The following is a 25,438-nucleotide window of genomic DNA, read 5'->3' as shown; positions in this document are numbered from 1 at the left end:
ACCCATACCTTACTGGAATATGGAAACCAAAACCATTCGGCATAGAAGTCATTGTTTGCACGACGCTCGAAGTTTGCCTGAGCAGTCTGCTTCTGTTGGTCTGTACGATCTTTACGCAAGACTTCAGGGATTTCCGAGTTTTTCATGTCGGGAGGCGGTGGGATTGCGTCAATGACGTCCAATTTCGTCGGACGCATAACTGCCGTGGACATCGCGTCGCACTCGAGAGTGATATGAGTTACAACACCAAGCAGTCCAAAGCATCCACTTGCGGCCTTCATCAGGTCCGGATTGGTCATGTTGACAGTACGTAATTGCCCGTGGACATCGATGTACTCGATACATCGAACGAGGTCACTGAGTGTCGGATGGGTAATACCAGCTCCGTGACTTTAACGTCAGCTAGACTTCAAAATGTGTTGTCATGTAACATACCAAATAGTTGCGTTGCTGCCACCGAAAGTGATCTCCACCTCAATAATATTTAGTGGTAAAGTTACATGGCCTTCGTCGATGCACCAACGCCGGAATTGCTCATTAGTTGTAGCCGTGCCTACACGAACGTATTTACGGCCCCCTGTAAGAGGTTGACCTCCCACGTAAGTAGCATCTACCTCCCTGATATCATTGAGTTCGGTGCTTTTGGGTTGCCAAAGGCTGGAAGGCAGTGAGGTGAAATTAGGTAGAACCGCTGCATTGCGGTAGGACAAAGTCGAGATAAGCACATCTCCGTTGTTCTTTTGACCTTTGCTATTATTTCGCCCGAAAACTGGAGCCCAGGAGTGACCTACGCTTGATTAGAAGGCGGAAACACCAGAAATTCTAGCACTTACGAAAACCAGACACTCTAACACCCATGTTGTTTTTTACGGCATCAAGCACGATAGTTTGAACTTCTGCAATATTCTCGGGGTAATACGTAATCGCTGGTGTATTTTTCACAGTGCGACCCCAGTTCTCAAATAGCTGGTCATCGGCTTGCCCCTGGGCAGATTAGATCCGGACCATGAAATGTGTAAAGGCTAAACTCACTCGGATCTTCTTTGTCTCTGAAGTATTCACTTGCTTGGACAAGCTCAAAGTAGAGCTCATCAGAGGAGCTGCCTCGCTTAGTACCTCCTCGGTATGTGTCTGCACCGTCGGCGCCTCGAGTGCAAGCGCTTTTCCCGCATCTTCAGCAGTAATTCTCCCAGAGACAAAGTCTTCAAGGGTGGTCTTATGTACTTCTGATGGAAGTTTATCCACCACGTCTTTGTATACCTCGTTATGATTGGAATTTTGGAAAACCTGGAGTATTCTCCGAGCAAATGCCTCTTCGCTCACATAAGTTTTCTCATCGTACCAATCATCTATGAGCTTGTCAAGCCCAGGCAGTTCTTCTGCAGGAAGATCGCTGCTGGGATCTTTGATACGTTCACCAAGCTCCTTGATGGAATCCTCCAAAGATGGAAGACGAGTCTCTGGAACGATTGGATTTGTAACTGGCTGAGCAGCCATCGTGAACTTGAGATTATTAATAGAAATTAGAAAGTGACACTGAAGAATCGATGCGCCTTAAATAGGTAAGCAGCACAAGCAGCTCCCGTTTTGCTTTTTCTGACTGCCTTTGCCTGTGTGCAGGTTTGTGTCTTGATGTAGCCATGAAAGTCTCTCCTATTATATATACATCAAAGGTACTAGTCTATCTGAGTTGAGTCTAACCATCCTCTCTCGTTGCCTAATTACAATTGCCATGATCTCTTGGCCTGAAAATCAATACCTTTTCGAGCTGTATAAGTGGCGGCTCTAGGCGCCCCATAGGCTGTTTCAGTCAGCCCCAATAAGCCATGAGAAATGCGAATTGGGTTTGTTTCACATGGAAACTTTATTCTTGAGTCGATATTTGACACATATGTCCCGCTGTTGAAACCTACTTGGTTCTAGACTCCCGCCACAACATTTTCTTAACCGGTCAGCTCCAGAAGCGTGGGTTCAGCCCAGCCCTCCAGTCACTTGTATGATTGATCCCGGGCACAGATGATTATTTACTGACAGGTCAGAATGACATAAAATTATAGGTTCGTCAACCAGTTGATAGGCCATCGTAGACAACGTTCGGTATGGGTCTGCATAGTGTCTCCACATGGATGTTAACAGACTTACGAAAGTTCTTACTAGTGTCGGTATGGTAAGATAAAGGAGAAAGGTTAGCAATCGCGGCAGCTGCTCCGTCGATATGTAAGACATTGAGCTCCCGACGTGCCCACGGGCTAGCCGGGATAACCCCCCATTTGGTCTAGAAGGAGCTGGTGAAACATAGCGACTCACAGCTATGCGATGATATCAAACGGGCTGGAATAATGGCTTTAATAACTGATGTCAATATTGTTCCGTTCTGACTGAAACCACAGGGCGCCAGCACTAGGTCGGGTGTCGGTCGCTCGGAAATGGTAAATGCTTGAAGATTCTCAGGTAACAGGCATGGGCACAGGTTTTTGTAGCCAGAAACTGAAAAAGATTATCTATTACACTGATGCTCAGGGAAAGATTGACGAGCTCATGGTCTTTCACTTTCCTTGGAGAATTCAAAAGCGGCTAGCCCGACTGTGACGACTGACCCTTAACAGAAACCCGGGCTGTAGTTCCTTAGCAACATGGTGATTTATTAACTCTTGTTGATAACATCTTCTACCCCTGATCAGTAAGTTAGATCCCCCTACAGTTGTGATTCATTTTCCATCGCAGAATGTATCATGATATAGTGGCTAGCTCCCCAACCTCTTTTACTTTTGACATAACTTGTTATCCATTTCCATCCAGCGTTCATTCCCGATACATGGATTGCACCAAAAGACATCAGTTGGGTCAAAGCTGCGCTTGATTGCCAGGAGCCTGGGGTAATTTCCCCCCCAAAATTGTTGACCGAAGTCCGGTTCGTAGGGATATGCCTACACGAGTCAACGTCTCTTATCCCGCTAAGGAGAACCTTGAAGTCGACACTCACCTCATTCTGATAGACACCCATATTCGGGGCCAGCCTTCTGACTGACTCCAGCCTCCCGTTGATTGTCTTCTGTGCCTCGATTTTGGCCGTGTAGTTCAATGGTGCAAATTCGATGCCAGTTGCTGCAGTAAAATATAAATAACCAGGAACTGAAGAACGGTCTGACAACACTTACTTGCGTGGACAATTGCCCTGCGCCAGGCTGGGCAAACAGAGTTCCCCCCACCTCGAGGTTTGGCATCCCAGACGCCCTTGCCAGTGACCAAATATGCACTTGCGGAACCACCAGCAGACAGACTCTTGAATACAAGAGACAGAGCCGTCAGATTCTTCGTGATAGCATCAACATCCAACAATCGTGAGCCTATATACTGATCTGAGCCGGCTTTCTGTGTATCTTTGTTTTCGTCGAACCACGCCAACTGTGTAGGATACTTTCTGTATATTTCCAAGAAGGTCACGTTGGTCCATGTATTGTTTACATGCTCAAAAAGTGGTTTCCATATCTTCCTCATGTCGTCCTCGTTTTGGGTGTCTTGAATGACCATGCTCAAACCAATACCGCTGACTAAGACTGCACTGTTGAGAGGATTCGGAAATGATTTAAATGCAAATGAATAGCCAGACACCCCATTCCGTTCAAGATAGGGAAATTGCGAAATGACATAGGACACGAACTCGAATGTATGGGGATTATCCGGGTCTGTGAAGAACGCAATTGTCCCTTGTAAAAGCTGTGGAGTCGGAAAGGTTTTCATAGTAATCGAAGTCAAAACGCCAAATGTTGAGCCGCCACCCTAAGAACGCCGGTTAGTCTCAGTTAGTTCAATTAGGCCTAGAGCGTCAGGACATACTCCCCTCAGAGCCCAAAACAAGTCTTGGTTTTGGCACTCATTAGCAGTCACAATCCTCCCTTGCGGTGTCACCACTTCTATTTCAAGAACTTGGTCGGCCCCAAGACCATATCGCGGGCTCAGGATAGAGTGTCCCCCAGATGTCAGATACCCAGCAGCACTGACTGTCTCTCCGTTTCCGCCGACTACTGTCTGATTGATTTTATCGAGTTCGCGATATAGCTCCCCCATATCAGAACCGCCACTTACAGTGACAGCACTATGCTGTATTGTGATCTTACATCCGTTCAACTTGAAACGGTCGTGGGCTTTGACACCTTTCATATGGTGGGTCCATATGGAGAGAGAATTGGGAGCACTGGAACGACCGATATAGTCGTGTCCGGTCGCTTTAACAATCAACCTAATGTTATGATCTTTTGCTATTGCAAGATATTAGTCAGGGCTTTTGGGGTTCCGCAAAGTCGACTAACCAAAATCAACTCCGACTTTAACGTCAAGAGCGTTGGTGGCGTTGATGACATATACGGGGTATCCAGTACCGCTGCATGGAGCAGTGACCACTGGAAGGCAAGTGTCATTGTTCCACTGGTTCCACATACTCGAAACGGGGTCATTCTGATGAAATTGATATTGCGTCCACCCTTGTTGGACGGCAGGACATTTAGTTGGATCATAGTTTTTCTGTTCTGGATGACACACTCCTCCTGGTGCAGATGGCTGGAGAAGCTTCCCGGCTAGGGTTGCATTGAGACGTTTCCAATCGCTATTTGATGGCCATTCCGGAGTGCCTGGGATAGCTTTGCACTTTCGTTGTGAATCGCGGTGACCAAGTGAAATCCCAAGGAGCGCTGACATGCAAAGCACGAAGAAAAACATATTGCGAAACATGACTATGGCTTTTGATATGCAAAAAGCATCAATTCCAGAAGTCTAATAACCTCTGGCGTTGACCGTTGTCCAGAATGCAGCACTGAGATCGACCCAATCCTGAAATAAATGAAGTAGGAGGAACCTAGGGCTAAACTAGAACTTGACCTCGCACATCATTTGTCTGCTCAGGGGATGATGCATATAACAAAGTCCCCAGAACATTCTTTATAATGGCTGCGCTGAAGCGGGCGAAGGACCGACCCGTGTGGCGCCCGATTGACAAGAAAATGAACCATGTTGCGCGCACATTCTCAATAGTAGTAGGTGGGCGCAACGCCTCTTTGCGTAAGGGAGTTTGTTTGTTCGCTTTAGTTCTAGAAAAACAATCCATATAGCTGTCAGGGGGCGATTGACGGAATGAGTAACCGCTTGTTCCTACATCCTGACAGTTCAACTGTTAGCAAAGGAGGTATGAGACTTTGATCAACAGCAGCCAAACCGAGGCAAGCGTACACGAGTTGCAGTAATACTACAGATAAGCTTATTGACTGATGGCAGCTTCAGCAGCTCCAACCCACACGCGGGAAATTATTGTGAGACATACCCAGCCATCATATCTATTTTGTCACACAATCGTTATAAGTCACAAACGCTGATTCAAATGAGGCTATGTGATTGGCATAATATTGCGCCTGCCAAGAAAGGGGATCCAGCCACTGAAGCATCATGCCGTCTGTGCAAATCACGATGCCGATCCATATTCAGCTGCACATTACGAGGCAAAAGATGGAAGAGATTACACATCACTTCAAATAGTCTCTAATAGCGACCTGGGTCTACCCAGCCAGCTGCTCTGAGGAGGATGATGGTCTGTTCCGATCACTATGCAGGAAACAAGCCATCTGTCCTGTCGGTATGTATTTGTCGCCTTGGGTTCTCTTTGATGGTGATTGCATGTGTTGGTAGAATGCCGCTATGACCAGAATGAAAGTAAGAGCTGAACCGAAGTCAAGTCAGGCAAGTGCGAGGTCATCAAGGGGCTACCACCATTGCTGAGTAGTTGCATCAACCTCGTCTCAGGACACGAAAATACTCATCAAATACGAATAGCGCCTATTTAGTAGACAAAACCTGAACAAGAAAATGTTCAAATGATCAAACAGTATGAGCATCTTCATTTGTCTTTATAGATAATGTATATTGACAAGGATTCTTGATAAAATTACTTAGCAACTCTAGCTTGTTGCCGCCGGAAATGGCACTGTACTGCTTCCAGTCACCAAAACTGGTATGCCCGTTGTTCGTGATAGGCTCATAGTCTGACTCTTTATAGGTACCGGCACTGCTCCACTCACTACAGTCGGTCCAGGGATCTGGTACGTTATCAATGACGAGGATATATTGATGCTAATTCCAGGATCAGCAGCTTTATAAAATGAGGTTGGCTTTGTGCCCTGTCCTTCTCCAACACCTTCGGTAATCGCCGGAGCATGTGCCGTATCATTCCCCGTCACCCAGAGATTGAAACACTGTGGATAGTTCTGGGCGCCGTCTGGCCTCGCTGCATAATGCAATGCAATAATCTCATGTCTCAAAACGTATGGTCCGGGCTCTATTCCGGGGGGGATTTCGATCAGCCAGCTGTTATTGCTCGCAATCAAAACATCCGTCGCCCAGTATCCCGGTGGTCCACCACTCTCGTTCAGAAATGTTGGAGCGCTATTATCGATTTTGAAGAAGGTGAGGTTGTTCTTATTAACAGTGGCACAGCCTGATAGCTGTCCAGCGCAGGAGGCTAAGTAAGACATGACTGGACCCTGATGGGACTTGGGCCATCCATTCCACTGGAGATGAATCTTATCGCCCGCTTTCACTGGAGCGTGAGCTTTTGGTGGAGCACCATCACGGTGGCAGATTATGTCGGCAGTAGAGTAATTAGAAGGAGGTACGAAGCCATCATCAGCAGCTGTAGTAAACCACCCGATTGTATTTGCTGGGTTGGTGGTAATCTTCGGGTTGAATCCAGGGAATAGTTCCCCGTTGATTATGAGGTAGTTGATGTGTGAGTGAGCGCTGGTTAGACGCCACAAGCCTGAACAAACAATCAACACAGCAGCGAGAAACCGGGAAAAGATAGGGGCCGACATCTTGGTTCAGCCGTGAGTAAAAGTCCTGCCGTGTCACAGACAGTCATAAGAAGGCATAACAGATCAACATATATGAGTAGATCTGATGAAGCGGGATGGGAACGTGCCAAGAGGACAACTATTCATACTCACGTAACAACCCCGAGTGTCTACAGACTAACGGTGGGTCGGGAGAACGCATAACTGATGTCGTGTATTATGGTTGGAGATAGATGAAAAGCGGGCTGGTATATTTGATTCTATTAAGTTAAATACCCCATGATCGCTGATCTTTGCAATTTCAGCGCCGGAAGGATGCAAAATCTGAACAGCGCGGACGGTGAATCGATGCATCTTTGTGAGGGTACCTCTTGATCCGCACAATTGTCAAAGGTAATGCATAATACATATTCAGGCCGGACACCGTCGCGCAATTCTCTTTCACCTCACAATTGGGCCGCATTTTGTATCGCCATGCAAATGTCCATTTCAATGGCAATAACCACCACGTTAACGGAGACAAGAACCCGATGTCAGCAGCTAGACATGCCTTCGTGCCGGCTTAGCCTCGGCGGATAAATGCTGTGTAAGAAAATTATGAACGTCTGGTGAGTGTGGTAGGTAACGGGAAGGCAATTGTGGAGAAGTTGTTAATATGAAGCCATGGACTTCCAGAAAGGTCTCGGAAGCAACGCAATCAGGGGTTTTCGGAAGCAGAACCGTTGGTCATGGTTACCCAAACCGGGATTCACACAAGGATTCCCCACATTCTCTCACCGTCACACCCGATCAAAGACGTCGATCTTGACACACCAGCTATGCGCCACATTATGCAATGAGACACTTGACACTATCATCCCAAATGTGCCGATGTGAAAGTACACTAGCATGTATCTGCATGTCGGGCTGTACAGGAGCGTTCAGCTGGCTAACAACTTAAGGCTTTGTTGACTACAGAAACTTCAATACTGGCCTTGAATCTAGGTAGTGAGGCATGTCATCACGCCTCGACCTTTCTCGGCACAGTTCATTGTCTTGTCGTAAGTAGGCAGCTTTGTATTATTATGTCATGACTTCGGAACTATTACATGCCAATCTTTTTAATAGAGACCCTCGAGTGTCGCCACCTTGTCCTAATTCATTTCCATGTCTTACTATAGTTTACATTCCATCTTGCCTTCCGTGCATCTCCATAAAAAGAAATTACGCCTAGACCATGATATCTTTCCTTTGAATAGAAATCGGAACCATAAGTCAGAAATTTGATAAACTCCTGTGCAGTCAAGTCGTGTTGCGCTGTCTTAACAACTAGGCAAGGTATGACCAGGTGACAGGCATCATGCTAAAAGAAGCCTGTTTCAAAGATTTATCTCTGATACGTGTAATTAGTCGGTCTTCCGTGAGCTCCAAGGTAACCCGTCTCTTGCGAAATATGTGGATTGCGGCGGGAGTCTTCCATTAGGTAGGACTCTGACTGGCTTTCTGCATCTGCCTGTTTGTCCAAGTCTTTGTAGCCACTAATGATCTGTCCTGGGTGTAACCAGATAAACGCGGCAGCAACTAGGGCCATGAGTGCACCGTCGAGCACGAGCACGTATATTTCGCTCTTCATCAATGCGCCATCTGACCCCAAACCGAACTCTGCCATACGAAACAGAGATCGTACCATGATCAGGAAACTCGAAAAGTAAAGCACGTAAAGAAACTTGCGCCAGTCGGCAGCGACGGAGTAGGATTGGGCGGTAGGCATCTTGACGATTCGTACATGAAAGACGACTGTGACGACCATGAAGAACCCGAAGAAGATAATCTGAATACCGAGACCACCCAAGATAATGTTTTCGCCAAGCGACAAATCATCGGCCGTTTTGGCGGTTGCCAGCATTCCGCCACCTAGAAAGTGTCAGTCACACGTTCGACAACACCTTGGAGAAGAAGGCTGACCAGCTCCTTGTGCGAGGAATGACAAGACATCGCCAAGAACGAAGACCTTCGTCAACCACGTTGGCCTAATCATCGAATATTGTCCCGCGTCTAGGAGTCGAATCAACCGTCCGAGCACCATGTATATTGACGCGGCATAGAGTGTCGGCCCTAGGAGGAGTAGAACGCTTTGAATGATATAGGGATTTTTGGTCCAGTCCGGCGTCTCTTTTGCTGAGATAGCACGTCCAACATATCCGACGCACTCAACTTTAAACAACCCTTACGTTAGCCACTATGACCTGGAATAGGAATATCGACGTGTAACTTACACACAACACCAATAAAGAACGGGATGAAAGACCACGTCCTACTCTTGATGATAAGCCACAGATGTCAAAGCGCTGCTATACCAAAGAACGCAATAAATGCGACCGCTGCAGCAAACGAGGGGTCATATTGATAAAACTTAAAGCCAGTATCGAATGCCATGAAGTCGATGAAGTCGAAGCAACTCGGAAAAGATGCAGAGGAAGCAGTAATGATCGTGGGTCTACAAAGAGAAGAAGTGAGAGAATAACACAACAAACTCCAAAATAAGCTTTTGTTTTCGGTAGAGATATCTACGTCGACATTTTCAAGAGGAAGCAAAGCCTTATCAGTAGAACCAATTCGAGCCGCTAAGTGCGGTGCGCCCTGGATGGTTGACGTGCCACCCCCTGCTCAGCCTCTGCCCCCTTTTCGTGTTTACAAATTGAAGCAGGAGAAATGCATGGAACAGAAGAGCCCTAGCGATACGCGCATCTGCCTTTCCATTCTAAAGGAACTATTTAGACTGACCGTACCCCTTAGGCGCGAGGGTCTGGACCACGGCGCGATTGGCAGGTGTGTGGTTGCCCAATCGCGTTGATTCCCGACTAACGGTTGGACGCTAACTTATACTTGTATTCGGGGTTGAGGACATCCCTGCATGCAGGGGCCGCCCAAGCACTGCCTCCTACTTCTCACATTGGTTCCCTCACTATGCATAATAGCTGCTGGTGCATAAGTGCTAGTCCTTCCAGTTCCAACAAGGCACCTAGCAACGTAATACGCGTGTAAAGATAAAGAGCAGGTAAAACATCATGAAATCCCATCGGCCCCAGCCCTCATATGTGTGTACGGCACCTCCCGTCGTGTCGACCCATTGTGCAAACCGCATGTAGTTAAGCTCATGCTAAGGCGTTCCAGTTCTAGGAAGATCCGTTCTCGAGATGAAAATGTGGTTTAGACTGTTCTTGTCCCGCCTGCAAGTAACCGGTTGGGATATTTTTAGTTGTGCTGCCACTACGGAGGTTAGCCGGACGAACCTCCACGGTAAATTTGTCTAACATTCCTCTTCCTTTTATTTTTTATAACAATCATGCCTTGAAATACTTCCTCATGAATGAAATCAAACGGATCAAGTCGTCGCTATTCTGATGGGGCCACTACGTTGCTCGGACAAATTGTTCGGTGGAAATGGTGTCTCATAAGCTTTTCACGGGTCGGTGCTTTTCTCCATCTCCGAATGCTGCTCCGCCACCAGCCCCTGGCGAGCTGAACTTGTCAGAGTTGTCATTTCACCCCTACCGCCCGGAGCCGGACTTGTATGGCCGGCTACTCAATCTGTAATACGGTCTTTTGTGTCTCATCGCAACGCAAACCGGCACCTCCTTGCCGTTTGTTGCTTCTCACCGAAATGAGGAAGTCAGAATGAATGGCAAGGTCACGTGCCAAGCTGCATTTGCTTCACGCCATGCCGAAAAGAGCACTAGTGTCGCCCTTGCCGATCCAATCTCTAGCCTCCAAATCGCCCTCAAAACAGCTTTAGTTCATCTCTATCTATCACTGACTTGCCTGTTCCGTGCTGTACCGAGCGGCCGAGCCACAGTCATCACCTAAAGCGGGCTTTGTGATACGCAAATGAAGTCCAGAGCTCCTACTTCAAGATGGACCGCAATCAGCAGGCGGTCGCTGCGAATTTGATGGGTATGTCACTTTCCAACTCGTCATCGACTAGGGATCGCATGCGTCTGGACTCGTTCCGTGTCTTCCTCATGAGCGCCCTGACACCCCTTCTGCTACCTCATGTATCTTCCTCCAGTGGCTGAAATGCTGACTTTACGGCAGATCGGGAAGAGAAGATCATCGCAGATGTGCTGGAGCGTTTTCGCAACCTGATACTGGTCACGACGGAGCGCATCACCAATAAGGCATCTACCGGCCAGGCTGCGTACCATAGCATGACCATGGACGTTGAGACACAGGGCATGGTATGCGGTATCGTTCTTAATGAAGAGACATTGGCTAACTCCTTGGACAGATCAAGTCGGTCGAGGATCTCCTCGCGCTGACTCGTCAGTTGCGCGAGCTATGGGTTGTGGGCCCATTACGCAAGCCAGGCGAGGGCGAGAGAGAAGCAGAGGAGCAGATTGACTCGGAGGTACAGACAGTTGTGCAGCTGCTGAACCAGATACGAAGTCAGTCACGACAGAAACTTGTGAGTGAAGGCGGCGGCTTCGGGGAATATGTTGCTGGCCCGCTAGAGACTCTCGAGCCTGGCCGCGTGGAGGGGGCTGTGGCTGCCTCACAGGGAACTACTTCACAATAAATTCCTCGGAGTGGCTTGGATTTATTACTACCTTGAACGGAGTTTGAGACCGAACTGGACTCCGCCACGGACCATATCTATAGTCAGAAAATAGATTAAGACTTGTCATTTGCGTTAGTCTTCGTGCTCTGAGTTTCGGAATTAAAAGTAACCGCGCGATTCTTTCCTAGACTGATCTTAGAGTCGTACCTCCAAACGGGATATAATGCCGTAGTAGCGGCCAATCCGCGTAAGGACTTCTGCGGAGAATTTTGGGGCTGGGTGTGGGGTGACCCTGTATATGCTATCTGTTGAGAATTCTACTTACCACCACAGGCACCCCTAGCATGGATTCTCCGGTTTATGAGCGTTGCCTCCGTAAACGGCGTATCAGACTGCTTGAGCTTCTCCCAGGATCGAGTGTGTCCCCAATACAGGCGCGTACAAAGGAAGCAAGCCTGGATGATGCACTGTCGTTCCAAGCGCTCTCCTATGTCTGGGGCGACCCAAACGCGAAGAGGCCGATCACATGCAACAGTCAAATCTTTGAAATAACTGTAAATCTCCACGATGCACTACTGCATTTAGTACACCCATATGAGTCGAGATTGGTGTGGGCAGATGCCATTTGCATCAATCAGGATGACCCCATCGAGCGCAGCCACCAGGTCCAACTTATGCGAGAAATTTACACCCGGGCTTCTCGCGTTGTTGTCTGGTTGGGGAAAGATAACAACGAGAACACAGAGACGGCCATCTCGTTAATCGGGACCATTCACGAGACTTGTGTGGAATATGCTCAGTCTACTAATGCCGATCTTGCCTACTTATGCGCTGACGACCCGGAGCTGCTGACGGTACGGCCGAGTAGCATGCGAGCAGATGAGTGTGGTTGGCAGGCACTTCGCCAGTTCTATTCCAGACCTTGGTTCACTCGAGTATGGTGTGTCCAGGAGATAATCCTTGGCCGCGATCCGGTGTGTATGATTGACAACAGGACTGTGGAGTGGGAGAAAGTTGGAGTGGCTGCGTCATGGCTGAATAATGAGGTTGTCGGACACGACTTTGAGCTACCAGAAGACTCACCGAGTATCATAATGGACATTCCTGCATTCAATGCTCATTGTATGCACAACCAGTACGCCTTCGACGGTCTTCTCCTGGAGACCCTCACTAAGTTTCGCGGTTTTGAGTCTACTGATCCCCGAGATAAAGCATATGGTTTGCTTGGACTCGTGAGAGTTGGCGCAATGGAGGTGGACTACCAGAAGTCTCTCATGCAGGTCTATGAGGATGTTGTTCTCGCATGCATTGAGAGTACTAGCAAACTTACCGTTCTCTCTTATGTATCTCATCCGACCACGTATGTATTCGACGGCTTCCCATCGTGGACCCCAAGATGGGATCGCTCCATGAATGTCTCATCACTGACCGGGGAGGAAATTGGCTGGTGTGCTGGGGGCGAAGAACCTATGAAATATTGGGATTGCTCCACCTCGAGCGTCCTTGGACTCTCTGGCATCAAGTTTGACGATGTATCATCCGTCAGCGAAGTCATGACCATGGATTTATTTGCTGAAACCTGGGATCAGCCGACAAAGCATCCTTTCATAGAGCTGTGGGAGGATCTTGGAGCCAAAGCCGATCCAGTAGGGGAACTTTGTCAATTGGCAAGATCTCTGACGGCGGGGTATACCTCGACCTGGTCGAACATAATTGGCAGTGAAGAGGATGTTGTGACGCAATTCTATTCGGATTTCGCAGGATTTATTCAGAGGCTTGCCGAACATACAGGTCTCAAGAGTGTGACCCCTGACCCAGACTCATTTGCAGTTGTCGAACATCACTGGGAACAATTTCGAATTGCTGCGTCCAGAGTCTGCGATGAAAGACGGTTCTTTCGTACCGAACATTGTTCGTATGGAATTGGCCCGGCTTGCATGGCTTCAGGTGATGTGGTGGTCGTCTTGCGTGGTGGTACAGTCCCCTATGTCCTCAGACCGTTGGAAAATGACTTTCTGTTCCTCGGGACATGTTATGTCGACGAGATCATGTATGCACAGCTCTTCAGCGATAACGAAAACGTGAGATGTATAGAACGAGTCTTTGGGCTTCGGTAGGAAAGCGTCAATGAGACGGTACATGATCATGAAACCACGCAAGATTGAGTGAGCACTTATGCCTGTCCCAGAGATCCAAAATCGTTGTTATCAAAACGGAACAAGCCCACCAGCTGGCAGGCAGCTGCATGTGGAGAGCGAGCACCGCGAACAGAGGCCTCTGCCTAACCAGCCACAGCACGAGCCACGCCCAGAGGGGTCCAGCTCCACAGTAAAGTTGAAATTCAGAAAACTTTCCTTCCGAGCTGTCGAAACCATGAGCAGTGATGAGCCAGATCCGCCTGCTGGCACCATGGAGGATTCTAAGGACTCCAGGACCACGATGGCTCCATCTACTACAGCCGACAGCGCCAACGGACCTCCATCAACAGCCAATAATGGTACGGCAAGATCCTCCTTCAACGCTCAAAAGAGCAGTCGAGGTAACGCGCCTGGCCCTCGAAGAGGAAATAACCAAAGGGGAGGTCATGGCCAGAAGCGACCTCGTGGGAAAGACGGCAACAAGTGAGAATATTTCCTACTTCTGCTTCAATCTGTGCTTCAAGGAGCCCAATGCCAATGGCAACTGACCAGCTCCTAGAGGTTCACACAAGAAATCCGACCGCGTTGGCGACTGGCAAGAGAACAAGCGCCGCAAGCTAGACGACAATGGCGAGCCCTTCGCTTCCAAAATGAGCATTCCTTTCAGTGCCGACGAGATTGCCGCCGAGGGGCGCCGACCGAAGCGCAAGGTCGCCGTCATGGTTGGGTATGCCGGCACTGGCTACAAGGGCATGCAAATCAATCATGAGGAGAAGACAATCGAGGGCGACATCTTCGCAGCATTCGTAGCTGCCGGCGCAATCTCCAAGGCCAATGCCAACGACCCCAAGAAGTCGAGCCTGGTCCGTTGCGCACGAACTGACAAGGGCGTCCATGCTGCCGGCAACGTCATCTCTCTAAAGCTGATCATAGAAGATCCCGATCTTGTTCAGAAGATCAACGACAATCTGCCTGCTCAGATCCGGGTATGGGATATTCAAAGGACAAATAACGCCTTCAGTTGCTATCAGGCGTGTGATTCGAGATGGTACGAATACCTACTGCCGAGCTACTCGCTTCTCCCTCCTCATCCGGACAGCTATCTCGGAAAGAACGTCATCGCTGCCGCTAAAGAAACCGGGACCTACGATGAATGGTCGCAAAGGCTGGAAGATGTACAGGGCTTTTGGGAGACCGTCGAGGAGAACGAAATCAAACCGATCCTCGAGAAGCTCGACTCAGAACTTAAGGAACAGGTCTTACGTCTCCTGCACGCTTCCGAGAACAAGCAGATCGACGACGACGAAAAGCCGCAGTCAAAATCCAAGGAAGAGGCTCTTGATGCCAGTGCGAGGAAAGAGGAAGCTCCAAAAGAAGAAGGAACAACAGAATTAGGAGCTGCAGAGGAGACTCCGAAGGATGGAGACTCCTCCGTTGCTGAATTGTCAAAGATAAAAAAAGAGTTCACACCAGCCGAGCTTGTTGTTCGCGAGATCAAAGCGGCATATGTCGCTGCAAAACGTCGTTACCGAGTTACACCTACACGTCTGCAGCAACTTCAGTCGGCGCTAGACCTCTATGTCGGGACGCATAACTTCCACAACTACACTGTTCAGAAGTCGCACAAAGATCCCTCTGCGAAACGGCACATCAAGTCATTCGTTGTCAATCCAACCCCTATCCTCATACGCGACACTGAATGGCTGTCGCTGAAGGTCCATGGCCAAAGCTTCATGATGCATCAGATTCGCAAGATGGTTGCCATGGCGGTCATGTGTGTGCGCTACGGTGCGCCCATTAGCAGGATCACGGATAGCTACGAGCCTCGGAATATCAGCATCCCAAAAGCCCCAGGTCTCGGTCTTCTCCTAGAACGACCAGTATTTGAAAACTACAACAAACGAGCCACCGATGACCTAGGTAAAGCGACCATCGATTTCTCCAGGTATGACAAGCAAATCCAGGAATTCAAAGACAAGGAGATTTATACCCGAATGTGGGATGTAGAGGAGAAAGAGAACTCGTGAGCAGCCCTTGATATCATCTTGCAAGAACCCACTAACACTTATAGTTTCCACATATTCTTCAACCAGTTGGACAACTTCTCCACTGCTTATTTCCTCTGGGTCACTGCTCATGGTTTCAAAAATTCATATGAGCGAAAGGACAAGGATGAAGTACCCCGCGAGTTGGCCGAAGAACTCGGTGATGACGATGGCGATCCAAATGAAGGCGAAGGATGAAATGAAGATCTGTCCATATCAGTCACGTAGTTTGAAAATAGTGACTGAAATTGCATTACATTCACAGATGGGGACAGTAGCTTATCGACTTTTATACCCGTTCTCTGATGTACGCCTTCAGCCAATGGCTTATGTCTTTTGCTCATGCAATGCATGACGAGCACAATGACCTATCTCAAGTGACCATGACTAGGCTGCGCTAGCCACCACACGAGCTGAGCCCTCACATCCACGGCCGGCTGCTCCCAGACCACACTTGAGAGTTATTCTTCCTGTGCCCACAATAGCCAAGTCCGCTCCATCAATCTTGACAGTCTGATGTAGCGTAATGGCTTCACCATGTTAGCCTGCTATGGCCAGTCGAGGTTTATGTCGGATGTGAACTTTACCTTGGTCTCCGCTATAGCTCAACTGCGAGGCGGTGAAAGTAGGATCATCCGTTGTAGTTGTGGTGTTGCGGTATTCCGGGCTATACACCCAGGCGGTGTGAGTGATCTTTCCTGGAGTACCTGAATATTCAGCATAGACATTTCCTGTTTTGTAGCCAGATGCTGCATTGTGTGCTGTGACGTTGACGTCCCAAAATCCGTAATCGAGAGTACTAGTGATTGTTGCTGGGAGTGCCAAAGACACAGGTATAAAGGGCAGGATTGATATCAGAATCCGCATATTGAGAGTCCTTGAGACAGCTTCTTATTTACTTCTCGTTCGTATTCTTTTCGGTTTCACACTTTGAGCGCGATTGAAAATTGGCCTAGAAGAATGTGAAGGACAATAGACATGTTTATGGGTCCTGTTGTCAGAATGGGCGGACTATATAATGAGCCTTTGCCTCTATATATCTGAATGAAAAGCTAGACGCATTCCCGGATACTACGCTGAACCTGTAGGATGGACCGTTGTGTACGTGTCTAGCTGTGCCCCTTGCTCCCGGTGTATATTTGTCTAATTCAGCCTGAGTCCAATGTTGCGTCTACTGAAAGGCCCTCGACACAAACTCGATTGTAACGTGACTCTTCATTTGCCCAGGATTATTACTACTCCTTTTTTGAGGGGGAAAAAAAGTAATCCAATGCATTATACTTATCAAAGTTTTTGTATCTCATTATCGCTTTTCATCTAGTAAGAGAATTGATATTGTAGGCATGTCAAGAGATGCAATCAGAACGACGATGCACCTGCATAAATTGAAGTCGATGTCAGTTCTCCAAGAGTCTAGGTAGAGGTTCTCAGTGCTTCGGGACGTCTCTTCGCCTACAAGCGACTGATGATTTGCGACGTTGTCGACTTTGCTGTAGACAATGCATTTCTATTGTTACTATTTATCTACTTATTTCAGAATAATGAAGTGTTATCTTATCGCTGAGAAGCTTTTAGTCACGAATTTCCCGTTCTTCAGAGGTGATACGCATTTCCCGTTTTAGCGTGCGTTGATAGGACTAGAGTCTCTCCAACTAAGTGGGCCACAATGGCGATGCGTTAATAATTCGTCCGCCGCGGCCTATCGAAACCATTGCTTTTGACTCAGTACCATCCCTTGTCTTGCTGTCTCCTAGGGACTCTCTTCCATTCTATCGAAATAGAACACCTTATTTTATAACCCAACAGGAACTTTCGATTAGCTTTATAACCTGTCTAAGAGGCAGTGTCAAGCCTTGTCAAAAAGACTCACAAGCTTTGCTCCGAAAAGCGGACCTGACCAGCGAAAGACACGCAGGAAGATATGGCGACCGAAACTGGCCTCGATGGAGATGTTCTTCTTGTACTCACGATGCTGAAGCCATCTGATGCATGGTTTCAGAAAGTCCAGGCCAAGTTTCCTGGCTTACGAGTGCGCTGGGAGCCATCAAACAATGACAAGGGAATGCCCAAGGCAGCGTCTGAAGTTCCAAAAGACGCGTGGGAAGGGGTCACCATACTAGCAACATATTCACCGGTCCCGGCCTCCCTCATTCCAAACGTGCGCTTTGTCCAGGTTGTCTCTGCTGGTTCAGACTTGTGGGCGAACAATGAGATATACCTGAACAAGGAGGTGCTGTTCGCTACCGGAAGTGGAACCCAGCCGTAGGTTCAGACTCCGCTTGTGTAATGATGGCTGTCGAGAAATTGCTAATAATTGTTCGGGCTCGAAGACCTCAGATTGCGGAATGGGTGATCAGCACTTGGCTGGCCAGTCAGCATAATCTCTATAGCTATGTGGAGCGTATGAAGAAGGGCGTATGGGAGGCCGATCATATTTCAACCGTTGATGATTCAGTTGGTCGTCGAATGTATGCTATGGCCGTCTTTTCTTGACATTATAGTACTAGCCATAGTACGGCGGATGCTGACAGATATAAGGGGTATTTTAGGTTATGGATCCATAGGGCGACAGATCGCTCGTGTGGCAGCCGCTCTGGGCACGGAGGTATACGCTTTCACGGCGAGAGAGCGCCCGACCTCCGCTTCCAGAAGAGACGACGGCTATTCGACTCATGGACTTGGTGATCCAGAGGGTACCATCCCAGCGAAGTGGTTTTATGGGACAACGAAAGAGACCGTGAATGAGTTTCTTAGCCAGGATTTGGACATTCTCGTCATCAGTATGCCCCTGACGAAATCTAGCTATCGTTTGATTGGGCCGGAGCAGTTTGCTATATTGAGCAAGAAGAGGACATTCGTGTCCAATATTGCGCGTGGCCCTATTGTCGACACCGATGCTTTGATTGAAGCTTTGGAAAAGGGGCAAATAAAGGGTGCCGCACTTGATGTCACGGACCCCGAGCCGTTACCGGAGGGACATCCTTTATGGAAGGCACCCAATCTCCTAATAACACCTCACGTATCGTGGCATTCAAGCACGCACTGGGATCGGGTGTTTGATGTGTTGGCAGAAAACTTGGAGAACCTGGCATCGCACAAACCCCTTGTAAATAGACTGGACCGGTAGGATCTTCGAGGCGGAGCCTAATTAGAAAGTAAGCAAACTGAATCTGATCAATTTTGTCTTGTGATCATTAGCCAAATGGGTTATCGAATCGAACAGCTCCGTGATTCGCAGGCACACCGTGTTGGGCTTCGGTACTCAATCAGCTGCGGAGCTCCACCCGGAACTGATTTCACCGGCTGGGATCTTTGATCGTCCGACTAGAAGTACCGAGAATATTCCTACGACCTATCGGCCGATCGCCGGCCTCACCGTGGATCCTTACTGTACTCTTCAGACCAAAAGGCTTCGGCATCGGATGCGCTAATGATGCAAGAAGACATCGAGGTTTCGATACTTCAGGTGGTGAAGTTTAGTAATGCAACTGTAGCCGTAGGCTGCCTAATGCGGAACTCAGCCTACTAGTGCGTTCATGTGAGATATCGTGAGAATAGCCTCGAGAAGCTCGCCTCGTCCAGCACACTTGTGAAACAACTTTTCATACAGTATGGGCTAGTCAAGATTGCTGAAATTCGAATTGTCGCTGAGAGATGAGACACCTCTGGGCTCTGATTTTGCTTTGGTATGTCTCCTCTGTTGATGGTTTGTGGGACACTCCACATTCTCGTCAGGCCGCCTTGCGCATCGGATCCCCACATCGGTCTCTCTAGGTCTAACTAGTAACCCGCATTCATGACGGGAGCAGTAACCTGACCGATAGCCCCCGGGACCCGGGGCCGTTATCGGATCAAACTTTTAACGACCTCCTGACGGTCTCCAAGAATGATTCATGGAAAACTCTTCAGACCTTTCTATCATATCTTATGGGAGGACATTTAATGGCACGGAACCATTTCTGAGGGACTGTTGTTGATTTCGTTGAGAATCCTGTAATGTCAACATCTTTTGTACCTGGATAAACAAGAAAATGGGGCGTCCAGAAGGTAACACGGTACCGACCGATCAGTCTTCAGTAGACTTGATTGTTGTATCGTTTGACCCTGATGACAAGCGGGATCCTCATAATTGGAAAACGGTATGAATTCGGCCTTTATCTCAATTAGTCATTGATCAAATATTTACATCAGAATAGGGGAAGAGAACATTCATTGTATTTACTGCAGTGTTGGCCTGTGTCAATAGCAGCATGGGTTCTGCACTCACTGCAAATCTGATTCCTGACCTAGAGAAAACCTTCGGTGTCCCAAGCGGCCCGCAGGTAGTGTTGCCTGCCTCCGTCTTTCTCTTGGGATTTGTCTTTGGACCTTTGATCTTTGCACCCTTGAGTGAAACCTATGGGCGCAAGCCAATTATCATGTTCGGATATAGTCTTTTTACTCTAGCGACCTTGGCATGCCCGCTTTCACCAAATTGGGCTTCGTTTTTGATTTTCAGATTTCTAGCTGGGATGTTTGGGAGTCCTCCTATGAGTGTGATGGGCGGGGTCATAGCTGATGTGTTCCAAGACAAGGTTGCTCGGGGGAGGATGTTGACGTTTTGGTCTGCAGCAACATTGATAGGTCCGTTGGTCGCACCAATTATCGCTGGATTCTCAAGCCCCCAAGGGTGGAAATGGACATTTTGGTGAGTAAATCTTTCATATCAAGAATTCTTAGACTGACAACCCAATCTAGGATTGCACTGGTAATAGCGGGTGTCTCTTTCATTCCTGTTTACATCTTGCCGGAAACCTTAGCTTCCAAGCTCCTGACAGTCAAAGCTGCTGAGTTGAACAAGAAATACAAGTGTCAAAAATACATCGGCCCTGCTGATCTGCAGCGACAAAGCGTGGGCGACTTTCTGGTAAGCACATTAGAAACAATAACGATATGGCTCTAACATGGATCAGAGGACAACACTATCAAGACCATTGTATCTCTTCAGCCACGAGATGGTGTTGTTTCTCAGTTGTCTCTATATGGCGTTTGTGTATGCCGTATTCTACATGTGCGTAAGTCATCTGCTCGGCTGAAGCCTGTGCTGACCACAGTAGGCTCATCGTATTCTTCAACACGATCTTTCAGGGCGTATATGGAATGAAGCCTGGGGTGGCAGGTGTTGCATTTACCATGAGTGAGTTCCCGAGCTTCTACTCCTTCCTTGCCAACCTACTCACCATGAACCAGTGGGCCTAGGCACCTTCCTCGCATGTATGGTTCATATATGGTATGATCGCCATGCCCCTCGCTTGACAGCTAAATACCCAAACAAGTATGCTGAAGTCCTCCGACTGCCACCGGCTTGTGCTGGCGGGCCATGTTTTGTTGTCGCTCTCCTCTGGCTTGGCTGGGCATCTAAGCCAGAGATACCCTGGATCGTGCCGCTACTAGCTACCATCCCTTACGGGTTTGCCTACCAATCGATATTCATGGCCATGATCAACTACATCGCAGATGCCTACGGAATATATGCAGCATCAGCTCTAGCGGCATGTGGAGCCACGAGAAGCATTTGCGGGGCGCTCATCCCATTGGGCGTGGACGACCTGGTTGGCTCTTTGGGCATTGCATGGTCTTGTACCCTCCTCGCTTCCATTAGTGCTGTTCTCTGTGTTGTGCCGTTCTGTTTCATCGTTTGGGGCGAGAAGATTCGCGCTGCGAGCCGCTTTAGCTCACAACTACAGCCACAATGCGAGTTGGATCTGATACGAACAATCTCACTTGCTTAAGCAACACAGGAAACTACGCTGCGATGGTGGTTTAGTCAATAACTTAGAATATTGGCTTCGGTAATTGGGTCTGATATGCTGGCGAGCAGAATCATTAGATGTGAAGAGCGGAAAATGTTGGGATTTCGGATAGGATCACATGGATGCTTTGGAAACAGAGGCAATGCTGTTATGAGAGAAGATGTTCGACTTGCATTTTCTCTATCGTTCGCATGGAATTACAAGTCAAGTCTACTGCCGGTTCTCGAAGTAAAGGAGAGGGAATGATTGTACCACCGATGCGCTCTATCCTTTATCATCTATCTCGCGCCTTTCTGTCTCCCCGTCTCCCCGTCTCCTCCAGTCAAGTGATGCTAGATATTGGTGCAGGTGGGTATGACCATGTGTGACCATGCATTGGGCTGATTAGTCATTTGTGACGGACCATAGAGCGCATACGAGCATATAATTAGGTAATAGAAAGTTCATTAAACTATATAGAACGTACAAAGGAGAATTAGGATGCTCTCACACCATATATATACTAAATTGACCCCTATCAAAGGCTAGAGAGCTTATCACTAGGCTTAGCAAAGCTCTCTTTTGTCATATACCCCCTAGGCAAACAACTTCAGCCACTCGCCTATCTATAAGTAAGCTCTAGATAAAGCTCCATAAGCTTAGGAGCCATTTTTTGATAATCTTTCAAGATTATCATATAATTATATATAATTTAGAAGCCTAATATATATAAATACCCTCGTTTTTCAAACAATTCTATACACTTTTCTCCTTCAGACACTCCCATTCTATAAGCTCTCCTTATAGCTATATACTCATATATATAGCTCTAAAAAGCTTATAAAGCTAATATAAACAGAAGATTATCATTCATAATAGCCTATACCAAACAGACTATATCTATACACAAAATATATACTATTGCCGCTTACACTATAGGTAAGTTATAAGATCTTGGAAGAATAATGCTATAAGCTCGTTAGTAAAGCTAATCAAGCTTTATAATTACTGCCTACTATACTACCACTCCTAATTTTGGAGCCAATAATAACAAAGATAAAGATACTACTTTCGGTTCGTATACTTACGCTATTGTTAGAACTTTATTAACAATCGTATAGCCTACCCTCACCATACTCACCCTACCTAGAAAGCTAAGCATAATGTCTCTTACCTAGATTATATCCAGTCTACACTCGCCGAAAAGAACAATAACTGATACTTTAATACTATTGGATGTAGAAAGCGCTACTTTAGCTATACTTCCGGCCATTTATATATATCTATCCCTGCCGCCACTTAGCAAACAGTCAGTCTCCTATACGCTACTTTATAGCGAAACCCTCTAGCTTTCGGCACTATAAGTAAACTTAAAGACAAACTTTAAGATATACTCATCTTATACTATTAATATGCTTATTACTGATAATAATCATATAAAAGAAGAATCGTCTATATATCATCCTACATATAATACTTGACAACATTCCTATAGTAAGGAACAAACAGAAGAATAAGGCCGACAAGCTTAGAAAGAAGAAGGATAATAAGAAGGAGGAGCCTAAGAATAAGCTAGATATTACTATACTCCCCTCATACATCCAAACCGCATATACGATCATTTATGACGTAATTAACGATGTTTTTACCCTATTCTACCAGTAAGTAGCATACTCTATACTCTAGCTTCGTTTATTTGGCATTTTTATTTTTAATTAAATTATCATAACAAATAGAATCTATAGCTTTGCTACACTTACTATACCCTTTATTAAGCTCTTTCTTTATGCTAAAATTAGGTTAATAAGTATAAAATCCATCTTCTAGATCCGTCGATCTTAACCTTCTTTGTTTATTAAAAGCCTTTGTTTACCTTTAACAGCGTTAGATATATAAAGCGATTAGTAGAAGCTTTCATAAACTACTCTTTTTCAAGTCCTTCACTTATCTATTCATAGTTAAGCTTATTCTATTTCCACTTACTATCTTCTCTTCTCAACTCAATATACCTCCTTAAGCTTAACATACATACCCTACTACTAACAACGTTCGCACTATACCTTGCTTAGACTATATAAAAAGCACCTTAGCTAGTAAATTTAACGGTATTTGTAAGAATACTATCGGTTATAATACTTACTGTTAGCATTATATAAGCAATCACCAATATATTATAGTGCCCGCCAATATAGTGTCTTTAGCTTACCAATTAACTATAGCAATCTAAGGAAATAACCAGACTATAAGCATCTTCATTCCCTTAGTCTTAATATAAGCATACTGACTATTATTAGGATACTTGTCGCCTTCATACGACGATCCAGATCATTTTAACTATACCTTCAGTCCTACCTCCGACAGCTCTGGCTATCGCTCCAGCGCCGGCTCCAGAGCTTAACGCCAGCATAATTACAGCAATTAGCATAGAAGGAGATGGTAACAAAGTACCTACAACTATTCTCACTTATCAAGCCAGGGTTAAAAAGCTTCTAAGCACTTTAGTAAATAAATTGATAAATTAGATCAACTTTTCGCTTAATAAATATCATTTTTCTCCTTCACCTACTCTCTTTTAGCTCCAGTACTTACTATAGATTGAGAAAGGCCCTAAAGTACTCAAATTATTAACAAGTAAGGTTCTTAGTAAGTCCATCTATAAGCATCTAGTCTGTAGGAATATAGATAACTCTAAACAAACCTGCTAAATACTTTTATTTAAGCCATATATTATGAATATCAATATAGCATAGCTTAGTAGCCAATCTTATACTCTCTTCAATCATTAAGCAGATCGTTTGCTAGTTATCACAATAGATATTCTAAAGCTCCCCTAAGTCTAAGCCTATATCCCTGAAAAGACGCTTGAAAGCCATTGTTTCCTTCGCTATATAAGATAATGAAAGTAGCTTAGCCTTAGTTATAGACATCGTTATAGTATTTTGCCAAACAGCTCACTATATAATTGATCCTCTGAAGAGCGTTAGGATATAGCTATCTAACAACCATCTTGTTTCCAAATCATCAGCAAAAGATGCGTCACTGACAATTAATAAAGTCTATACTTCTCTATTCTATCCTCTATACCTAATGCCTAAAAGATATATTATAAATAGATAATAGATCATCTAAGCTACTACTATAAAGTACGTTTTGCTTAGATTGGTAAGGAAGTATGATAGTATAGATACAGCAAATGCTACATCCAACCTTAATATGATCGCCATATATAGTATAGAGTCAATTCGCTCTTAGTAGGCTTTTATTTCTGCCTTAAAGGTAGTTCCTAAATTCTTTTCAAGCTTTACAAACAGTAATAAGATACTTAGAATATAAGCATTGTTTATAAGCTCAAACCTTATGACAATCTTCTCAATATAAGCGTTATAAGCAAAAGTTATCGTTTTTACTACTTTATCTTATATTATTTATATACTAAGAAACCATTCTACTACTCTATAGTCTTCTAATTTGTAAGCTACTTTAATCTCTTTAATTAGGGCTTCTACCTTTACTAAATACTTTTTATAATAGAGTATTAAGATATCGTCTATATAAAAAACAATCATAACCATACAATCGCTATTAACGAAAAGATACGACTCTTCCATACTTAAAGTAAGCCTAAATAGTAAAAAAGTATTATAGAACTTCTTATACTATAGTAGGGGAGAATCTCTTAGTCTATAAAGTACTTTTGTCACTTTTAAGCATATTCTATTCTCCTCTATCTTTTCCAAAAGCTTACAATAAATCTAATCTCCATCGTTCCTAAACACTTAAAAAAAAATGCTTATAATATCAAATTGACAGATTTTCAAGTTATATTCGACTCCTAAGGCTATCACTAGACAGAATATTCTAGCTGCAAACGTAGCAGCATACATACTAATAAGCATATTCCTCTCTTAAAGATCTCCTTATACTATTAGACAAGCTTTACACTTAAGCAAATAGCCATTTTTATCAAATTTATAGCTAAACACCTATTTTAAAAAAAGTAAACGTATGGTTGCTTATAAGCACTCTATTTTATAGAATATCTTTATTTTAATCATATTCTATACTTCTTTATAAGCTACTTTAGTAAATTAGCTTTTATAAGAGTGATTCT

General features: G+C 45.9%; 2 protein-coding genes across 2 annotated transcripts; both read left to right on the top strand.

The window, feature by feature from the left end:
- Window positions 1–10,729: 10,729 nt before the first annotated feature.
- On the top strand, window positions 10,730–11,391 carry UCRPA7_3104 (hypothetical protein; the record flags this gene model as incomplete). Its single annotated transcript, XM_007915678.1, has 3 exons — window positions 10,730–10,769; window positions 10,911–11,053; window positions 11,104–11,391. 3 exons carry the CDS (start codon window positions 10,730–10,732, stop codon window positions 11,389–11,391), a joined length of 471 nt encoding a protein of 156 aa, XP_007913869.1.
- Window positions 11,392–13,812: 2,421 nt separating this feature from the next.
- Window positions 13,813–15,754, top strand: UCRPA7_3103 (putative trna pseudouridine synthase protein; the record flags this gene model as incomplete). Its single annotated transcript, XM_007915675.1, has 3 exons — window positions 13,813–13,870; window positions 14,073–15,534; window positions 15,583–15,754. The coding sequence occupies 3 exons, from the start codon at window positions 13,813–13,815 to the stop codon at window positions 15,752–15,754; spliced, it is 1,692 nt and encodes a 563-aa protein (XP_007913866.1).
- Window positions 15,755–25,438: the final 9,684 nt, after the last annotated feature.

The sequence above is a fragment of the Phaeoacremonium minimum genome (genome assembly GCF_000392275.1).
Source record: "Phaeoacremonium minimum UCRPA7 unplaced genomic scaffold PA7_03_scaffold_224, whole genome shotgun sequence".
Classification (NCBI taxonomy): Eukaryota; Fungi; Ascomycota; class Sordariomycetes; order Togniniales; family Togniniaceae; genus Phaeoacremonium; species Phaeoacremonium minimum.
Note: the sequence above shows the minus strand (reverse complement) of the source record. Positions and strands in the feature narration are given on the sequence as shown.